This window comes from Theropithecus gelada, chromosome 16, assembly GCF_003255815.1.
Source record: "Theropithecus gelada isolate Dixy chromosome 16, Tgel_1.0, whole genome shotgun sequence".
In the NCBI taxonomy this organism is placed as follows: domain Eukaryota; kingdom Metazoa; phylum Chordata; class Mammalia; order Primates; family Cercopithecidae; genus Theropithecus; species Theropithecus gelada.
In genome coordinates this window covers 28,292,459-28,311,158 of record NC_037684.1, presented here as the reverse complement: position 1 = coordinate 28,311,158, position 18,700 = coordinate 28,292,459, and the positions used below count along the sequence as shown (strand labels likewise).

General features: G+C 45.9%; 1 protein-coding gene across 2 annotated transcripts in view; it reads right to left on the bottom strand.

Moving 5' to 3' along the window:
• Window positions 1-3,275: 3,275 nt before the first annotated feature.
• The window catches only part of WIPF2 (WAS/WASL interacting protein family member 2), a 67,964-nt gene continuing 52,539 nt past the window's right edge, over window positions 3,276-18,700 (bottom strand). For both annotated transcript variants that reach the window (XM_025363735.1, XM_025363736.1), the window contains exons 6-8: window positions 13,256-13,465; window positions 10,079-10,180; window positions 3,276-9,094 (exon numbers count right to left, since the gene is read on the bottom strand). In XM_025363735.1, the coding sequence (XP_025219520.1) occupies window positions 9,054-9,094; window positions 10,079-10,180; window positions 13,256-13,465 (353 nt within the window). In that variant the 3' untranslated portion in view covers window positions 3,276-9,053. The remainder of the gene's footprint in view (window positions 9,095-10,078; window positions 10,181-13,255; window positions 13,466-18,700) is intronic.

Genomic DNA, 18,700 nt, shown 5'->3' with positions numbered 1-18,700 from the left:
CTCGCAAGGTACAAAGCAAACCTGTATACAAGGTTAGAGGTCACAGCATCTTGGTGACAGCGAAAAGCCTAGGATCCAGATCTACTGATGGCTGAACTAGTGATTTTTTTGGTAAAGTTCTAAACACCTATATAAAGAAAAACTATGCTTCATCATAGTATCTCTTGATTCATGCTTCAAAGATGAGAAACAGCCAAATATTTGCTTTTATTTCGTTCAACGTAAGAATATTATGTTCTGTGCACCTTCTTACCATTAATCCACACATCGTGGGGAGAGAATTATGACCCCTTAATTTTAAAATCCTTTATGGCGAAACACTAGGGTTTCAGGGCCAGGAAAGACAGCTATATAGAAGAGGCAAGCTGAGTTTTTAATGAAAAATATAAATTAGCGCAGTAATTTGGAGGCCAGCTTCCAAAGCCAATAACTCATCTAAGCCTCAGGCTCCTTTAGAGGCCAGAACCCAATTCTAGGTGATGGTAAACATTTATCTTTTACCCCTCAGTAACAAATAAAATAGAGCCATAAAGCCTAGAAAGAGGAAAGCAACAATATTACGATCATCAGTTAATTGGTACCTAGTTCATGAAGAGAGCCAATATTGAGTGCTTAAGTGTATGCCAGGGACTGTGCTCAGTATTTTACCTACATCAGCTTATGAATCTTCACAAGCACCCCCACGAAGCTGGTGTTATTTCATTTTATAAAATGAGGGAACTACAGTAGAGGGGAGTTGAGAAAACTTGCCCAAGGTCACACAACTAGTAAGTGGAAAAGCTAGAATTTTAACTCTGAACTCTGACAGAACATCAAACTCTTGACCACGTTATCATAGGAGGATGATTAGACAGATTCAGATTCTAAACAGGAAGAGATGGTGGAGTACATTTTGTGAAGGCTTTTTAGCAGCTGAAAACTCCAAAAGTGAAGAGAATGGCCTGTCAGGAATGGAGAAAGTTACCACACAATGGAAGCTTTTTTTCTTCTTCTTCTGAGACAGAATCTCATTCTGTCACTCATGCTGGAGTGCTCCACCTCCTGGGTTCAAGCCATTCTCCTGCCTCACCCTCCTGAATAGCCAGGACTATAGGCACGCGCCACCACGCCTGGCTAATTTCTGTATTTTTAGTAGAGGGGGTTTCACTATGGTAGCCAGGTTGATCTCAAACTCCTGACCTCGTGATCCGCCCACCTCAGCCTCCTACAGTGCTGGGATTACAGGTGTGAGCCACCGCTCCTGGCCACAATGGAAGCTTTTAAAAGGACTAGATGGTATTTCTGATGTCTTAGTAGGACAACAGAACTCAGGAAGCAACCTTCACTGTTCATATTTTTATAACATGGGCATCTAAGAATTGCCCTTAATAACCTGAAATGGTAACGTGTGCCCAGCCAGCTTTAAGGGGTGGTTATGGTAAACAACCTACCTCCGTTACAAGGAGAAAGCAGAGGCAGCTATGAGTACTTAGCATGCATATTGGAGCCTATGAAAACACCAGGAAACGGCTGGGTGCAGTGGCTCACGCCTGTAATCCCCACACTTTGGGAGGCCGAGGCAGGTGGATCATGAGGTCAAGAGATCAAGACCATCCTGGCTAACACAGTGAAACCCGTCTCTACTAAAATACAAAAATTTGCCGGGCGTGGTGGTGGCGGGCGCCTGTAGTTCCAGCTACCTGGGAGGCTGCGGCAGGAGAATGGTGTGAACTCGGAAGGTGGAGCTTGCAGTGAGCGCAGATCAGGCCACGCCACTGCACTCCAGCCTGGGGGAGAGAGCAAGACTCTGCCTCAAGAAAAAAAAAAAAAAAAAGGAAAAGAAAGAAAACACCAGGAAACATAGCAGTGGTCCAAGAAAAGCCTACAGGTGTAAATGACCACCGTGGAAGCAGGCAAATAATCAAAGAATGTCAGGACTGAAAAGTTATCTACTTGAAGCTTTTCCTTTGCACTAATAACGATCCTCCAGCAACGTGATGGGTACACATCATATTGTTTCTTGCTTCTTGCTTCTTGCCTTTGTTTTTGCTGTTTCCTGTGTCTGGAATGTCACTCACCTTCCATCTTCCCTGGCTAACTCTCATAAAGCCTTTTAATACCCTGCATAGGCTTCTCCCGGTAGTTATCCTGAAGTCTACTATGAGTTCCTTGGAGTCAAAGACCATGTCTTAGCCTTGCATAGTGGCATGCATCTGTAATTCCAGCTACTCAGGAGGCTGAGGTGGGAGGATCCCTTGAGCCTAGTTTGAGGACAGCCTGAGCAACATAGCGAGACCCCATCTCCAAACTGGAAAAAACAAAAAAAAATACTTTTTTTTTTGACATGGAGTCTCACTCTGTCACCCAGGCTGGAGTGCAGTGGCGCAATCTCAGCTCACTGCAACCTCTACCCCCCCCCCGCCCCCGGGGTTCAAGCAACCCTCCTGCCTCAGCCTCCTGAGTAGCTGGGATTACAGGTGCCCATATTTTTAGTAGAGACAGGGTTTCACCATATTGGTCAGGCTGGTCTCGAACTCCTGACCTCAGGTGATCCACCTGCCTCAGCCTCCCAAAGTGCTAGAATTACAGGTATGAGCCACCATGCCCGGCAAAAAAAGACTTTTCATCTTCATAGACGCCTGGTACACAGTAAAGTGTACAATAAGTGCTTGCTGAAGGAATGGAAAGGACATTCTTGCCAAGTGGACATCTACCCTTTGCATAAACACTTGTGGCTGGAGAGCATATACTCCTTTAAGTCTCACACCCTTACGCCTAGGAGTGGAGAATGAATTCAATTATGTGTGAAAATGATCCAGACTGGGCTCCAGTGATGTCAGAGGCAAAGCTTATCCCCAGTTATCCTCTGGGGCAGTCAGAATCCTGAGGTTAACATATTTCTAGTTCTAGTTCATTTTCCACAGTTCCTTTACCTCTCTTTGCAGAGTACTAGGAAGTTGGAGACAGGCAGCTTCCTTCCAGTGGGTCACTCAGTTCATGGTTAGATTGGGTTGGGAAATACTTAAGAGGCACATTCATGGCAAGCAGCTCTGCCTCAGTAATGGAGGGAGGAAACTAGTGTCCTTATCACCTGCTAACTCATACACAGTATCATGGATAAGGAATCAAATCACACTGGAAGAACCTGTCTGGTATCCTTTTGTGTGTGTGTGTAGACATACACACACACGTACTAGCAATACTATCACAATAAGACAGAATGAATTATAGGGTTAGGAAGTCGAAGGTCATTTAGGCAAACTCCATTTGCAGGCTATTTCAAATCGGAGGAACAATTCAATCAATAAACAAGTAGTTTATTAACCATATTAATAACAATGATGGGTCAAATAATCAGGGATTCAGCCCATCTGGGAAGTACAGATGAAAATGAAAGGAATCCTTTTTTTCTCTCCTCCCTCCCTCATCCTCATAGGTTTTTATATCTAAATTATGTGAGAGTGATTCATACACACACCCATTATGAATCAGGAAGAGAAATAACTTCAAGACCTTTGCTAGTGATCAAAGTGCAAGTTAAGCTCATTAAGCCTTAGTGGTTATGATGTCAGCTGACCACAGTAAGGAGAGAGTGTCTGGTTGAATTTTTACACCTAAAGGCAAAGTTCAAGAAAACCAGCCAAGATTCAGCTTAAAAAGCAGTGAGGAAAAACAGCCAACACCCATATAAAAACAGATACACACATTCTGTATGCTTTGTCCCCACCCTTCTTTCCTTTAGCCTCAATTTGAGAATCTGCTGTGTAACACAGGTAGAAAGAATTGTAAGAGATTCAAGGAAAAGGTCACAAGGCCAGGAAGCCTCTTAGGTTCCCTGAAATCATGCGCAAAGGGGAGTTAAGTAGAAATATAAAACAAGGACTGGTTGGGTGTGGTGTCTCATGCCTGTAATCCCAGCACTTTGAGAAGCTGAAATGGGACGATCACTTGAGCCCAGGAATTTGAGACCAGATTGAGCAACATAGGGAGACCTCATCTTTACAAAAAAATTTTCAAAATTAGCCAGGCACAGTTACACACCTGTGGTCCCAGCTACACAGGAGGCTTAGGTGGGAGGATCACTTGAGCTTGGGAGTTGGAGGCTGCAGTGAGCTATGATCACACCACTGCACTCCAGAGCAAGATCCTGTCTCAAAAAAATAATAATAAAAAATAATAAAATAAGATCTATCAGAATCTCCCAGGAAGGGTAACTAGAACTCTAGAACTGTAATTTTTTTTTTCTTTTTTTTTGAGTGCAGTGGCATGATTTTAGCTCAGTGCAACCTCCGCCTCCTGGGTTCAAGCGATTCTCCTGCCTCGGCTTCTCGAGTAGCTGGGACTACAGGCATGCGCTACAACACCGGCTAATTTCTGTATTTGCAGTAGAGACGGGGTTTCACCATGTTGGCCAAGCTGGTCTCGAACTCCTGACCTTAAGTGATCCACCCACCTTGGCCTCCCGAAGTGCTGGGATTACAGGCGCTGGACCATCACGCCCGGCCAACTAGAACTGTAATTTTCAAAATACAGCTGGAGGGGAGGAGAGAAGACCCTCAGGAAGCTGTAGATGAGTCTGCCCAAGTCAGTAGATCTACCTTTTCAAAAGACCTGGAATCAAACCACTACATTTACCCAAATTATGAGGCAAAGGTTTTCTCCCCTCTCTGTGCCACCACTTGAGGCAGTATTCCACACAAGAGTACACATTTTTCACTTTTTGTTTTTAAGCAAGGTTTAATTACACTGCACGGCATCCAGAAGAAAGAAATGTACCAAAGAATCCAACCTGAGACCAGATTATACATTTTAGAGGGGGGAAACAAATCAATGCTATTTGGGAAAGGGAGCACTGTAATCAGAATATAACTCCAAAATAAATCATACAATAAATTATTTTCCAAAAGAAATTGATCCACATACAGACAGATGCACACACACACGCACGCACGCACGCACACATGTCATTCTAGTCATTTATTCAGTGTTGACTGTGACTTCCATGCAGGGCACCATGAGAAAGGACAAAGATTAGACATGAGAAAAGAAGGCTAGGCCCCCTCTTGCCACCAGTGGAATGAGATTTAAGACAACTAGAGAAGGAACCCACTAAGTTGCCAGAAACAAGAGTAGAAAGAAACAGCAGTTATCAAGGAAGATTTTAATTGCTTCAAAGAGGGAGAGGAAGAAAGCACAGAAATCTAACACAAGTAAAGGCACAATGAATGTGGAGTTGAATGGAACCAAACTCTCCCTTCAGTTAATCTTTTTTTTTTTTTTTTCATGTGGTTTTGATGGTGGTTGTAGTTTTGTTTGTTTTGAAGAGATGAGCCTTCAAGGCAGAGTTGTAATGGCCCTCCTCTCTCCCCTCCCATTCCCAAAATTAGGATAGCTTAACAGAAAGCCACCTTGACCACATGGCCAGGGACTGAGATTCAATGGGGAAAAAAAGACTGTAGCTGGAATGTAAAGAATTTGATTTGCAGTTGATTGCAGGATGGGTTTCCAGAAGGATAGACAGCTCAGTGTAGTGCCATCATAGGGCCTCAGATGCCCACACTCCACCCCCAGAGCTTCATAAAAGGGAAGGACCCTGGAGTCGCCCTTCTCTCCCACCCCCATAAGCACTCAGCCTACAGATTATTTCAAGTGATCAGGAGAATTAAAACACACCCCAACCCTGAGTTGCTCTGTAGCAAGTCTATTTAAACTTTTTTTCTCACCTCTCCCTGGAAGTAAATCTGGGTTTCAAGTTGGGAAGCCATGGGGTGAGGCAGTTCCCCAGTGCAATGGCCGGTGACGAGTATCCTTGCCGCTGCCAGTTAGCAGGGCTGGGATGAGCTCCTGGAGACAGCAGCCTCACATCCATCAGCTAGGGTAGCCCTAGGTTCTCACTCTGTTGGCCTAGGCTGTGAAAATGATGGGGCTCTGCAGCTGGAGCAAATCCCCATGACAGAGAAAATCACACCTGGAATATCAAAGTGCTTTGGTCCAGGTTCAGTGACCAGAGAAGGGGAAGAGGGACATCTAGCTCATTTAAAAACCTGGAGGCCACCGCCCTGCTTCCCACACAGGGCAGTAAGAAACAACTATAAAGTTTTTCCCATTAGGGAAGAACATCACAAAACCAAACCCATACAAGGGCTTTTAACACAGCTTCCTGGTGCTTAGCTGGGAAATGTCTCTTCCTTCTGCGGGGGGACAAGGGAGTTAATGGGACTGGGCAACAGCCTCAACATGAGACCACCCAATCTTCCATGGAAGAGACGACATTCCCACAAGCAGATAAAAAGAGCAGTTTAAAAGGTGAGGAGTTTTAGTGCTCTTGTAGCCAGCCCACCTTAAACCCCATATTAGAAGCTTTTTACAACATAGAAAATAGACCGATAACTATGCAGATCACATTCCCATCTTCAATAGTAAATATACATAGTAATAAATCTATTATTAACAGCGGGACCAAATAATGTATAAGGCAAAGACATTGAAACAGGTGTTGTATCATCAACATGCTCTGAAAAAAACCCATCTGACTAGATCTAGACCCAGGCCTTTTTGCATGAGGCGGAGACAACAAGTACACAATCAATATCCATGTGACACAGTCCAAGTGCTGAGGAATTTGAGGGGCAGCGGGCCATGGGGAGGAAGGTATCAGCCCCAGTGAAAAGCGGGGGTTTGGCTTTACTCGTGATATTTTGATGCTCTGTGTGAGTAAAGGAGGGAAAAAAAAAACACTTTGATAATGTACAAAAGGCATCGACTCCCATTTCAAAAATAAATGGGAAGACTTCACAGTCAAAGTTTAGTCACTTGTCAGTATCTGCCCTGGAACTCTGCTGCAGTATGAATTCTTATACTCTCTCCTTTTCCCTCCACTAGCATCCCCTCTCTCAGTTCTGTTTTTTTGTTTGTTTGTTTTTTGAGACGGAGTTTCACTCTGTCACCCAGGCTGGAGCGCAGTGGCGCCATCTCCACTCACTGCAACCTCCGCCTCCTGGGTTCAAGCGATTCTCATGCCTCAGCCTCCCCAGTAGCTGGGACTACAGGCACGTGCCATCATTCCCAGCTAATTTTTGTATTTTTAGTAGAGATGGAGTTTCGCCATGTTGGACAGGCTGGTCTCGAACTTCTGACCTCAGGTGATCCACCCGCCTTGGCCTCCCAGATTGCTGAGATTACAGGCGTAAGCCACCAGGTCCGGCAGTTCTGTTTACTTCAGGATGCTAGGGATACTTCTGGGAGATACATGCTAACAGATTAGAAAGAGGAATGATATATAAAAAATTATTGGGAAAAGTTTGGTGACAGACCTAATCATGGTCTGTCCCAGAGTTAATGTGGTCTAGGGGATGGCAAAGGACAGCAGACCCCATACACATTACCCCTGCTGAGCCCTCCCCTCACCTAGCACTGGGGAGACTTGGGTTTCACCTGGCACCATGCACAGATCTCTAGCCTGTGATCCAATCAACTGGAAAGGTCCCTAAGACAGTTTAAGCCTGTGATGTGTGTGATTAAATTTTTAAGCTAATTTTCCCCATCCATTTCAAAGAGTAGCCATGGTCTCCTTGCTCTCATGCCACGCTCTGAACAGCCTCTACACGTAGCAACAGTTGTAGAAAACCAAAGTATCTGGTGTGTCGAGCCCAGAAGCCCCATCCTGCTGTTGGAAAAAAAGAAGTCCTCATCCAATCAGCCAACGACAGTTCCTACCTAGACTGGGGACCTCCATTTTTCTCTGTGCTCTTTAGGATCTGGAAGACAAAGAAACAACCTATGGCTGGCTGCCAAGGAAGATCTACTGAACTGAGGCAAAACTCAACAAAGTCTTTGTGCTTCCTGGCATAGAGGAGTATTTGAATATCCTCATAAGCCTCTGCTCACTTCTTCACCCTTCTGTACTCTGCTGTGTTAAATTGTGCAGTCCTGGGAAGGCAAGGGTGGTAGAGAAAGGAACAGGAAGAGTCTGCTCAGTCAGGTGGGCTGTGAACTTCAGTACACGCAGCGCCACAAAGCCAGCTCCTTCCATGAGGGGCTTCAACCTGCCCTTCTTTGTTATCCTGGAGCACCTTCCAGGGGCTGAAGGACAGAAAGAGCCACTGACAACTTCAGGGCCAGTCAGAAGAGACTGAGGCAGACTCAAGATTGAGGTTAAGGCCTAGGCCCATGCCCTATCTTCCTCTCTCCCACCAGAGGTTTTTGGGGTTTGTGAATCAGGAATGAATGATGCCCTCCACAAAAAGTGACATTTCCTTCGAGGGCATGGGTGGTAAGGGGGAGGAAAAACATCCCTCAGCCTAGCACCGTGAAGCAGTGGGGTGAGGGGTCCCAGAGGGTTCAAATGGCTCCTGATCCCTTTGCTGCAGAGAACTGACTAGTTCTAAAATGGTCCTCAGTTTATTTCACTCTCTCTTTTTATTAAATGTTAAGTTCAACTGATTAGTATTTAGTGTTTATATCCAATTTATCCCTGGGGTGGTGGGGGCGGGCAGCAGGTAAGAACAAAAACAAAATACCCCTAAAATAAAGCAGACCCAATTCCTTGCCCTTTCTCCAAATATGACCTTTAAAACAGATCACCTCTTGGCAAACTCCTTTCTTGCTTCACTAAAAATGCTCCCCTCCCACCCATAAGTCCTGGTCATGTCAGCCTCCTAAATGATGAAATATAATATACCTGCCAAGCTTCCCCTACCGTGGACAGGAGAAGGAAGGAGTACCATTCCCCACCCTGCCCCAACAGTGAGTTAATTCATCACAACAAGGCACCTTTCCCCAAGAGGAAGGCAAGAGACACAGAAACTTGTTCCTCATGTGGCTAGCAGGGCTTGCTGGAGGAAGGATGGATGCAGGGTTTGAGATCCTACTGTCAATATAAAGAGTCTGATCACCAAATCCAGAGACGAGATGCATAGATGGAGGTGAGCTGGGAGGACACTTGGAGTCTAGGGGTTGGTTGCATTGGAGAAACATGTTAGGAGCTCTCATGCGGGTTTCAGGGGAATGGAAGGGACCATCTGAGAAGAAGAGAAGGTCCATCCTTTTCCTGAGGAACAGGACCAAGCCAGGCTTCACCTGAGAATGGGTGGCAGAGGTGGGGCTCCACGGGCAGCTGAAAAAAAACAAAATAAAAACCACACACATACAGGTCACCCACCAGAATCGGAACAACCCACACATTTCTAAAATGAGAGACAGGTTCTTTAAGCTAATCTTTAAAATCTGGGGACTAAGTTTTATTGTTGTTTTGCTTAAGAAAATGAAGATGAGAGGCCAGGTACAGTGGCTCACGCCTGTAATACCAGCACTTTGGGAGGCCGAGGCAGGTGGATCACCTGAGGTCAGGAGTTTGAGACCAGCCTGGCCAACAAGGCAAAACCCAGTCTCTACTAAAATTACAAAAATAATCCAGGCATGGTGGCACATGCCTATAATCCTAGCTACTTGGGAGGCTTAGGTAGGAGAATCACTTGAACCTGGGAGGCAGAGGTTGGGTTGAGCCAAGAACTGTACTCCAGCCTGGGCGATGAGAGGGAGACTCCATCTCAAAAAAAAAAAGTCAATGAAGATGACAAGAAGCAATTTTTTTTTTTTTTTTTTTTTGAGACGGAGTCTCCCTCTGTCGCCCAGGCTAGAGTACAGTAGCGTGATCTTGGCTCACTGCAACCTCCGCCTCCTGGGTTTAAACAGTTTTCCTGCCTTGGCCTCCTGAGTAGCTGAGACTACAGGCACCTGCCACCACACCTGGCTAATTTTTTGTATTTTTAGTAGAGATGGGGTTTCACTGTGTTAGCCAGGATGGTCTTGATCTCCTGACCTCATGATCCGCCTGCCTCAGCCTCCCACAGTGCTGGGATTACAGGCGTGAGCCACCGCGCCCAGACTAATTTTGTATTTTTAGTAGAGACAGGATTTCACTATGTTGGTCAGGCTGGTCTCAAATTCCTGATCTTGTGATCCGTCCACCTCGGCCTCCCAAAGTGCTGGGATTATAGGTGTGAGCCACTGCGTCCAGCGAGAAGCAAACTGTAACTTAAGAAAACACACAAATTCTACATTTTATGCAATTATGGAAAAACTTTTTTATTATTCTCACCTCGGTTTGTTTTGCTGGGATATATCCTCTGAAAGTGTTTATATTCTTCTGGAGCAGGAAAGTCTTCTACTGGATGGAAGGAATACTTTGACTCAAAATCATCTGCAAAAAGAACAGAGTATTAATTCCTATCATCCTTGCTTGTGCTCCCAAGGCCTCTGACCACTTCAACCCTCCCCACTTACTAATCTCTCAGGCACTCTGAGGTACCGTGAGGACCTACTGCACCACCAAACTAACAACCCTGAGAACAGCAGCAGCATCACCCCACGCGCCTTGCATGCACAGAGCATATATTCGAAACCTCTCTGTACTAAGTAGTGCATCTTTGAGCTCATTTTATATATATATATATATTTTTTTAACACTCTCACTCTGTCACCCAGACTGGAGTGCAGTGGTGCCCACCACCTCGCCCAGCTAGTTTTTTGTATTTTTAGTAGAGATGGGGTTTCGCCATATTGCCCAGGCTAGTCTCGAACTCCTGAGCTCAATCTGCCCACCTGACCTCCCAAAGTGCTGGGATTACAGGTGTGAGCCACCGTGCCTAGCCTGAGCCGATTCTTTAAACCTTTCCATCAAGTCAGACACAGAACAGAACAGGAGCCCAGTTGTTTGCATGGTAGCAGGAAGAAATATAATTCTGTCTGAATAAGCAGAAAGAAATTTTTTTTTTGAGATGGAGTCTCACTCTGTTGCCCAGGCTGGGGTGCGGTGGCGTGATCTTGGCTCACTGCAACCTCCGCCTCCCAGGTTCAAGCAATTCTCCTGCTCAGCATCCCTGGGATTACAGGCGTGCACCACCACACCTGGCTAATTTTTGTAATTTTAGTAGAGACAGGGTTTCACCATATTGGCCAGGCTAGCCTTGAACTCCTGACCCCAGGTGATCCACCTTCCTCGGCCTCCCAAAGTGCTGGGATTACAGGTGTGAGCCACCAGGCCCAGCCGATTCTGTGTTTTAATAACATCTTAGGGACTGTCGCCATGGCAAAACAACTGATCTAAATCCAGAAATCAGTAGAAATTAATTTAAAATGGGAATATTTGTCTATGGCTAGTGAGAGATATGAGCAGATAATTCCCTTTCAGCCCACGTTACCTTCACTTACATAGTTGGGACAGCCAACATGGCTTCTACTCCTATTTTCTACAGCCCCTCGATAAGAAGGCTCAAATTTTCTGTAAGTGTGGCTTGATCACATCCCAAAGGTTTCTACAATAAGGATATATCTTTAAAAGCAAAAACCCTGGCATGCCTAATAGGAATAGAACAGAACATGGAGGACAGGGGGTAAAGACAGCAACCATTAAAGAATCTAGAAGCTGGGCATGGTGGCTCATGCCTGTAATCCCAGCACTTTGGGAGGCCGAGGTGGGCAGGTAGCTTGAGCCCAGGAGTTCGAGACCAGTCTGGGCAACATGGCAAAACCTCATCCCTACAAAAAAAATACAAAATTAGCCAAGCATGGTGATGCACGCCTCTGGTCCTAGATACTTGGAAGGCTGAGAGATGGGAGGATTGCTTGAGCTTGGGAGGTCGAGGCTGCGGTGAGCCGTGATTGTGCTACCGCACTCCAGCCTGGATGACAAAGCAAGACGCTATCTCAAAGAAAAAGAAAAAAAAAAAAGAATCTAGAGTGTTAGGCCTGCAAGGGACCTTACAGAGATTTTTTCCAGGGGTCCTCAACAGAGGGGTCTAACAATAGCCTCTGGACAACCTTTACTTAGGGTTACATCCCAGAACCAAGGAATTGGAATCTCTTAGGTAGAGCCCCCCAACATTTATAATCTTGGAAAAGTTAATCTGATACACTTCTCATCTAGTCAACCTAATTTTACAAAATAAGGGAAGTGAGGCCCCAAGGAGTAACGTGACTTCCTCAAAATAACACTGCTAGTTAGTGGCTTTGGATTAATGTGTATGTTTTGGGTTTCGTTTTTTTTTTTTTTTTTTTGAGACAGAGTCTTGCTCTGTCACCAGGTTGGAGTGCAGTGGCACGATCTTGGCTCACTGCAACCTCCACCTCCTGGGTTCAAGCGATTCTCCTACCTCAGCCTTCTGAGTAGCTGGGATTACGGGGGCATGCCACGCTAATTTTTTATATTTTTAGTAGAGATGGGGTTTCACTATGTTGGCCAGGCTGGTCTCAAACTCCTGACCTCAGGTGATCTGCCTGCCTCGGCCTCCCAATGTGCTGGGATTACAGGTATAAGCCACCACACCCAGCTGATTTTTTTTTTTTTTTTGAGACAGAGTCTCGCTCTGTTGCCCAGGCTGGGGTGCAGTGGTGCGATCATGGCTTGCTGCAGCCTCAATCTCCCTGGACTTAGGCAATCCTCCTGAGTAGCTCGGACCACAGGCATGTGCCACCACACCCAGCTAATTTTTGTATTTTTCAGAGAGATGAAGTTTCACCATGTTGCCCAGGCTGGTCTTGAGTTCCTGGGCTCAAAGCAATCCTCCCACCTTGGCCTCCCAAAGTGCTGGGATTACAGGCATGAGCCACCGCACCCAATCCTTTTTTCTGTAATATTTTTTGTTATTCTTTCTTCTTGTTTCTTTCCAGGCAATGTGCCATGGGACTTTTTTTTTTTTTTTTCCCCCAAGAATTCCAAGGAGGGGCTGTGAGGCTGGGTGTGACGGCTCACATGTGTAATCCCAGCACTTTGGGAGGCCGAGGTTGGAGGACTGCTTGAGCCCAGGAGTTTGACAGCAGCCTGGGCAACAGAGACCCGGTCTCTATAAAAAATAATTTAAAAAAGTAATTCCAAGAACAATCAAATGTTTTGTTTTTGAAGAGCTAGAAAGGAACACTCCTTCCTAGGAGAATACGTAAGTGCTGTCTGAATAATCCTAAAGAAGATACAGAGTCTCTGACCTAAAAGCGAGCTACAGAAACTGATCTTTGGAGTGGCTTTAGAGTTAAGCTAGCATAATACTTGCTGATCTTACTTCAATCTATTCCAAAGCATCCATGCTTAGAATTCACATCAAGATAAGGAAGTCAATGAACACAGCCCGTAAGTCTGAGGATAAAGTCAGGAGGAGAACTATTGTGAACAAAGGATCCCATGTGGCCATTCCCGCTCTACGGTGGCCATCTGGCAGCCATGGCAGTGGAGTGGGTGAAGTCACCGCAGGAACCATGAGACTACAGATAGCTAGCTACTCACCCAAGAAAGACCGGACAGTGGTGATAGAATCTCTGTGGCCATTCCTCAGGGGTGGCGGAGGAGGAGGGGGTGGCCCAGCTGGCGTCCTTGAGGGTGGAGGTGGGGGCTTTCCTCGGCTCGGGGGTTCTGACCCATGCATTCGGTATGGTGGTGGGGGAGGGGGAGCATCCCGGGCACCATTTCGGATCACGGGTGGTGGGGGTGGAGGAGCTGCAATTCAAATCCAAAGTAGTTAGGTTTGGATGTGGAGATGGCAAGCGGTAGAATGACTTGAAACACATGAGCTAAAAGAATAACACGCTCACAGTGCCTGGTCCCCCTTTGTCCTTATTACTTGAATAATATCACCATTCTTCCAGATACCAATATTCAGAATAAATGTATCACCTTTTTACATTTCGTACCAGTCAGTCAAGAACTCTATCTGTTCTTGATTTTTTTTATGCTTTTCCATGCCTTCCTCCACAATTCTAATTCAAGTCTTCCTTATATTTAGCCTGTTCCACTGCAAAAGCCTTCCAAATGTTCTCCTTGCTTCGTCTATTACCCCTCCAAATTCATTTTGCATAACACCAACTCACTAATCTCCCTAAAAACTTGATCCAATTTTTTCAAAGCCTTTGCACTGCCTAAATCATAAAGTCTGAAACCGTGGCTGGGTATGATGGCTCACGTCTATAATCCTAGCACTCTGGGAGGCCAAGATGGGAGGAATTGTCTGAGCTCAGCAGTTCGAGACCAGCCTGGGCAACATGATGAAACCCCATCTCTACTAAAAATACAAAAAATTAGCCCAGTGCGGTGGCATGTGTCTGTAGTCCCAGCTTCTCAGGAGGCTGAGGCATAAGAATCACTTGAACCTGGGAGGTGGAGGCTGCAGTGAGCCCAGATTGTGCCACTGCACTCCAGCCTGGGCAACAGAGCGAGACTCCATCTCAAATACATAAGTAAATAAATAAATAAAGTCTCAAAGCCTTTGCTTACATAGTAACCTACCATGCCTCTCAGCCTGAGTTTGGCTTCTCCTCTTCCCTTCTTATTGCTAGGCTAGGTCAGGAGCCCTCTTCTGCACTTCCACTGCAGCTTGTGCGTACCTACCACTTGAATAGACTGTTATAATTATTTCTTCTGTGTACTCTTCCCCCAGTATACTGTGTACCCCTTGATGTCAGAGCAGTTCCTCCTTGTGGGTTCTCGAGTACAGCACACAGCAGGTGTTCAATCAATGTCTGCTGAATAAACTGAATTACATGCTTTGCTCTTGTGACTACCCTCACAATATTCTGATATCCCCCCTTCCCTTACTACCAAATCCTCCCTATCCTTCAAGGTTCAATCCAAGTCCCATCTTCTCAAGGCTTTCCCAAAGCAATCCATTTTCTTCTGAGTCCCTCCACCTCTGCTCTCCCACAGCATATACAGGCTATGTCACTTACTCTAATATCAATGAGCGACTTTCAAAATATATACAGCAGATTCATTGTGGGAAGTTACAAATGTCCAGTAACAGGCCGGGCGCGGTGGCTCAAGCCTGTAATCCCAGCACTTTGGGAGGCCGAGATGGGCGGATCACAAGGTCAGGAGATCAAGACCATCCTGGCTAACACGGTGAAACCCTGTCTCTACTAAAAAATACAAAAATCTATCCGGGCGAGGTGGCGGGCGCCTGTAGTCCCAGCTACTTGGGAGGCTGAGGCAGGAGAATGGCGTAAACCTGGGAGGCGGAGCTTGCAGTGAGCTGAGATCCGGCCACTGCACTCCAGCCTGGGCGACAGAGGGAGACTCCGCCTCAAAAACAAACAAACAAACAAACAAAAACAAATGTCCAGTAACAGTCTCATTGCTCAAACATTGCAAACACCTCTTTTGGAACTGCCTCCAAAGCAAGTTTACCAGACAGAGCTATAAACACTATTATATGATGGTCACATTTCATTTCTGAGGTCGTCCCACCACCAATGAAAATATTCATACCTATGCCGGGTGTGGTGGCTCACACCTGTAATCCCAGCACTTTGGGAGGTCGAGGCGGGAGGATCACCTGAGGTTGGGAGTTCAAGACCAGCCTAATCAACATGGAGAAACCCAGTCTCTACTAAAAATACAAAAATTAGCCGGGAGTGGTGGCGCATGCCTGTAATCCCAGCTACTCGGGAGGCTGAGGCAGGAGAACTGCTTGAACCTAGGAGGCGGAGGTTGCAGTGAGCCGAGATTGTGCCATTACACTCCATCCTGGGCAACAAGAGCAAAACTCTGCCTCAAAAAAAAAAAAAGAAAATATTCATACCTGTGTCTGAATCTGCTTTTTGGTCATTTCCAAAAATCAAATTCACTCTTAAAAGATGAAAATTTGCCACCAAGTAGAAGGTAACGTCAAAAGCATGTGTGAAGACATGGCAATATAACTGGAATACAATAGAGTCTAATGTGTTTAAGTTGTCTTACTCCTATGCTCTGTATTAACTAACAATAATAGCAGCTACCATTTATTGGGTATCTATTATGTTCCAGGCATTTTAGGTGTATTAAATCTTTTTTTTTTTTTTTTTTTTTTTTTTGAGACGGAGTCTCACTCTGTCGCCCAGGCTGGAGTGCAGTGGCCGGATCTCAGCTCACTGCAAGCTCCGCCGCCTGGGTTCACGCCATTCTCCTGCCTCAGCCTCCCAAGTAGCTGGGACTACAGGCGCCCACCACCTCGCCCGGCTAATTTTTTGTATTTTTTAGTAGAGACGGGGTTTCACCGTGTTAGCCAGCATGGTCTCGATCTCCTGACCTCGTGATCCGCCCATCTCGGCCTCCCAAAGTGCTGGGATTACAGGCTTGAGCCACCGCGCCCGGCCAGGTGTATTAAATCTTTAAAAAGTCTTATAGCCACACCTGCAAAGAATGTAGTATTATCCCCATTTCACAAATGAGAAAACTGGGACTCTCATTTGTCATTTTATTTGATCTGTTTAAGGTCGCAGATCAAATAAAAACAGGCAAGGCACATGTCTGCTCTTTCTACTCTCCCACACTGCTTTTCATAACTCCCAGTATTCTGCATAGTATCTTTCCAACCAGATTTACAATTCAGTGGCTTGGAAGTGCAGCTTTTGGTATCTGGGCCATGTTCAATTTTTTTTTTTTTTTTTTAAAGAGACAGGGTCTCACTGTGTCACCCAGGTTAAAGTGCAGTGGTGGAATCACAGCTCACTGCAGCTTCAAACTCCTGGGCTCAAGTAATGCTCCAGCCTCAGCAAAGGGCTGGGATTATAGGCATGTGCCTGATAAATAGTTGTTACCTAAATAGTACGTGAAGAGACTACTCAGCTTAACAGACAAAACTGTTTTTAGTAATAAAACGGTATCTTGGCTGGGCACAGTAGCTCACATTTGTAATCCCAGCACTCTGGGAGGCTGAGGAAGGCAGAACGCTTGATACCAGGAGTTCGAGATCAGCCCGGGCAACATGATGAAACCCCACCTCTAATTTAAAAAAAAGGTACAAAAATTAGCCAAGCGTGGTGGCGCATGCCTGCAATCCCAGATATTCTGGAGCCTGAGGTGGGAGGAGCTTGAACCTGGGAGGTGGAGGTTGCAAGAAGCCAACATCGCACCACTGCACTCCAGCCTGGTGACAGAGCAAGACTGTCTTGAAGAAAAGAGTGTCTTATTATTCCTCCTGCTTACTGTCAGAATTTCTGTAGTGACTATAGCTAAGCATGTAACACGGTAATGGAATGAACACACACACACACACAAGCTGGCACAATAAGCCCAATAAATGTTTTTGCTTCCCATAAGACACACTCAGAATGTCAACTCTTCCTCACTGTTTCCAAGCTTTGTTCAAGTAGAAACAGGGGACACTAGATGCAATAATTAAAGAGAAATCTTATACCTCCCAGCAGATCTTTGAGCCTTTTTTTTTTTTTTTGAGACGGAGTCTCGCTCTGTTGCCCAGCCTGGAGTGTGGTGGCATGATCTTGGCTCACTGCAAGCTCCGCCTCCCGAGTTCATGCCATTCTCCTGCCTCAGCCTCCCGAGTAGCTGGGACTACAGGTACCGCCACCACGCCTGGCTAATTTTTTTGTATTTTTAGTAGAGACGGGGTTTCACCAGTTATCCAGGATGGTCTCGATCTCCTGACCTCATGATCTGCCCGCCTCGGCCTCCCAAAGTGCTGGGATTATAGGCGTGAGCCACCGCGCCTGGCCTGAGCCTTGTTTTCATTCCAAACCAACTCAAACCAAAGCTCTTTAAGAGAAGCTCTTTAAGCCCTGAAAAATATTCCTGAAAACCCAGATTCCTCAAGGCCCTGAGAATTTGTATCTACTCCCGGGCCAGGGCAGCAAGGTAGACAGGGTTAGCCAGGTTCACGAGGACACTGGCACCAGCTAGACACCAGGCAGGTGACACTGATGAGATGACCTGGAATGGCAAAATAGAGCAGGATAAGAGTGATCTGTTTGGCTCCTCCAGCTCCCTCCCTCATCCCAGCCAGGTTCTGCTGTCTCCAATAAGCTTCTGGGTTCTTTGTCAGATCCAGTTGTTTTTTTGTTTGTTTGTTTGTTTTTGAGATGGAGTCTCACTCTGTCCCCCAGGCTGGAGTGCAGTGGCGCGATCTTGGCTCACTGCAAGCTCCGCCTCCTGGGTTCACGCCATTCTCCTACCTCAGCCTCCCGAGTAGCTGGGACTACAGGCACCCGTTGCCATGCCCGGCTAATTTTTTGTATTTTTAGTAGAGACGGGGTTTCACCGTGTTCGCCAGGATGGTCTCGATCTCCTGACCTCGTGATCCGCCCGTCTCAGCCTCCCAAAGTGCTGGGATTACAGGCTTGAGCCACCGCGCCTGGCCCCAGATCCAGTTTTAAGACTGTTTCAAGTGACAGAGCCAGAACTCCAGTCCCTAAAAAAACAATTTGCAAAAGAAGTCCTGGGATGGGAGACAGCCTTTTGTAATCCAAAATTAACCCTAATTTTGAGAAAAGTATGATGGTTTCAATTTTTTTTTAATTCCCTTAAAAATGGACAGTGTTTTACTCTGCAAAGAAAAAATTCTTGAAACAAACTCTATAAACCAATAATACTAGTTTTTGTGTTTTTAGGATTTTTTTTTGAGACAGGGTCTTGCTCTGCTGCCTAGGCTGGAGTGCAGTGGTGTGATCTCAGCTCTCTGCCTCCTGGGTTCAAGTGATCCTCCCATCCTAGCCTCCCAAGTAGCTGGGACCACAGGCACACACTGCCACGCCTGGCTAGGTTTTTAAAATTTATTTTTATTATTATTATTATTTATTTTTATTTTTATTTTTATTTTTTTTGAGACGGAGTCTCGCTGTGTCACCCAGGCTGGAGTGCAGTGGCCGGATCTCAGCTCACTGCAAGCTCCGCCTCCCAGGTTTTACGCCATTCTCCTGCCTCAGCCTCCGAGTAGCTGGGACTACAGGCGCCCGCCACCACGCC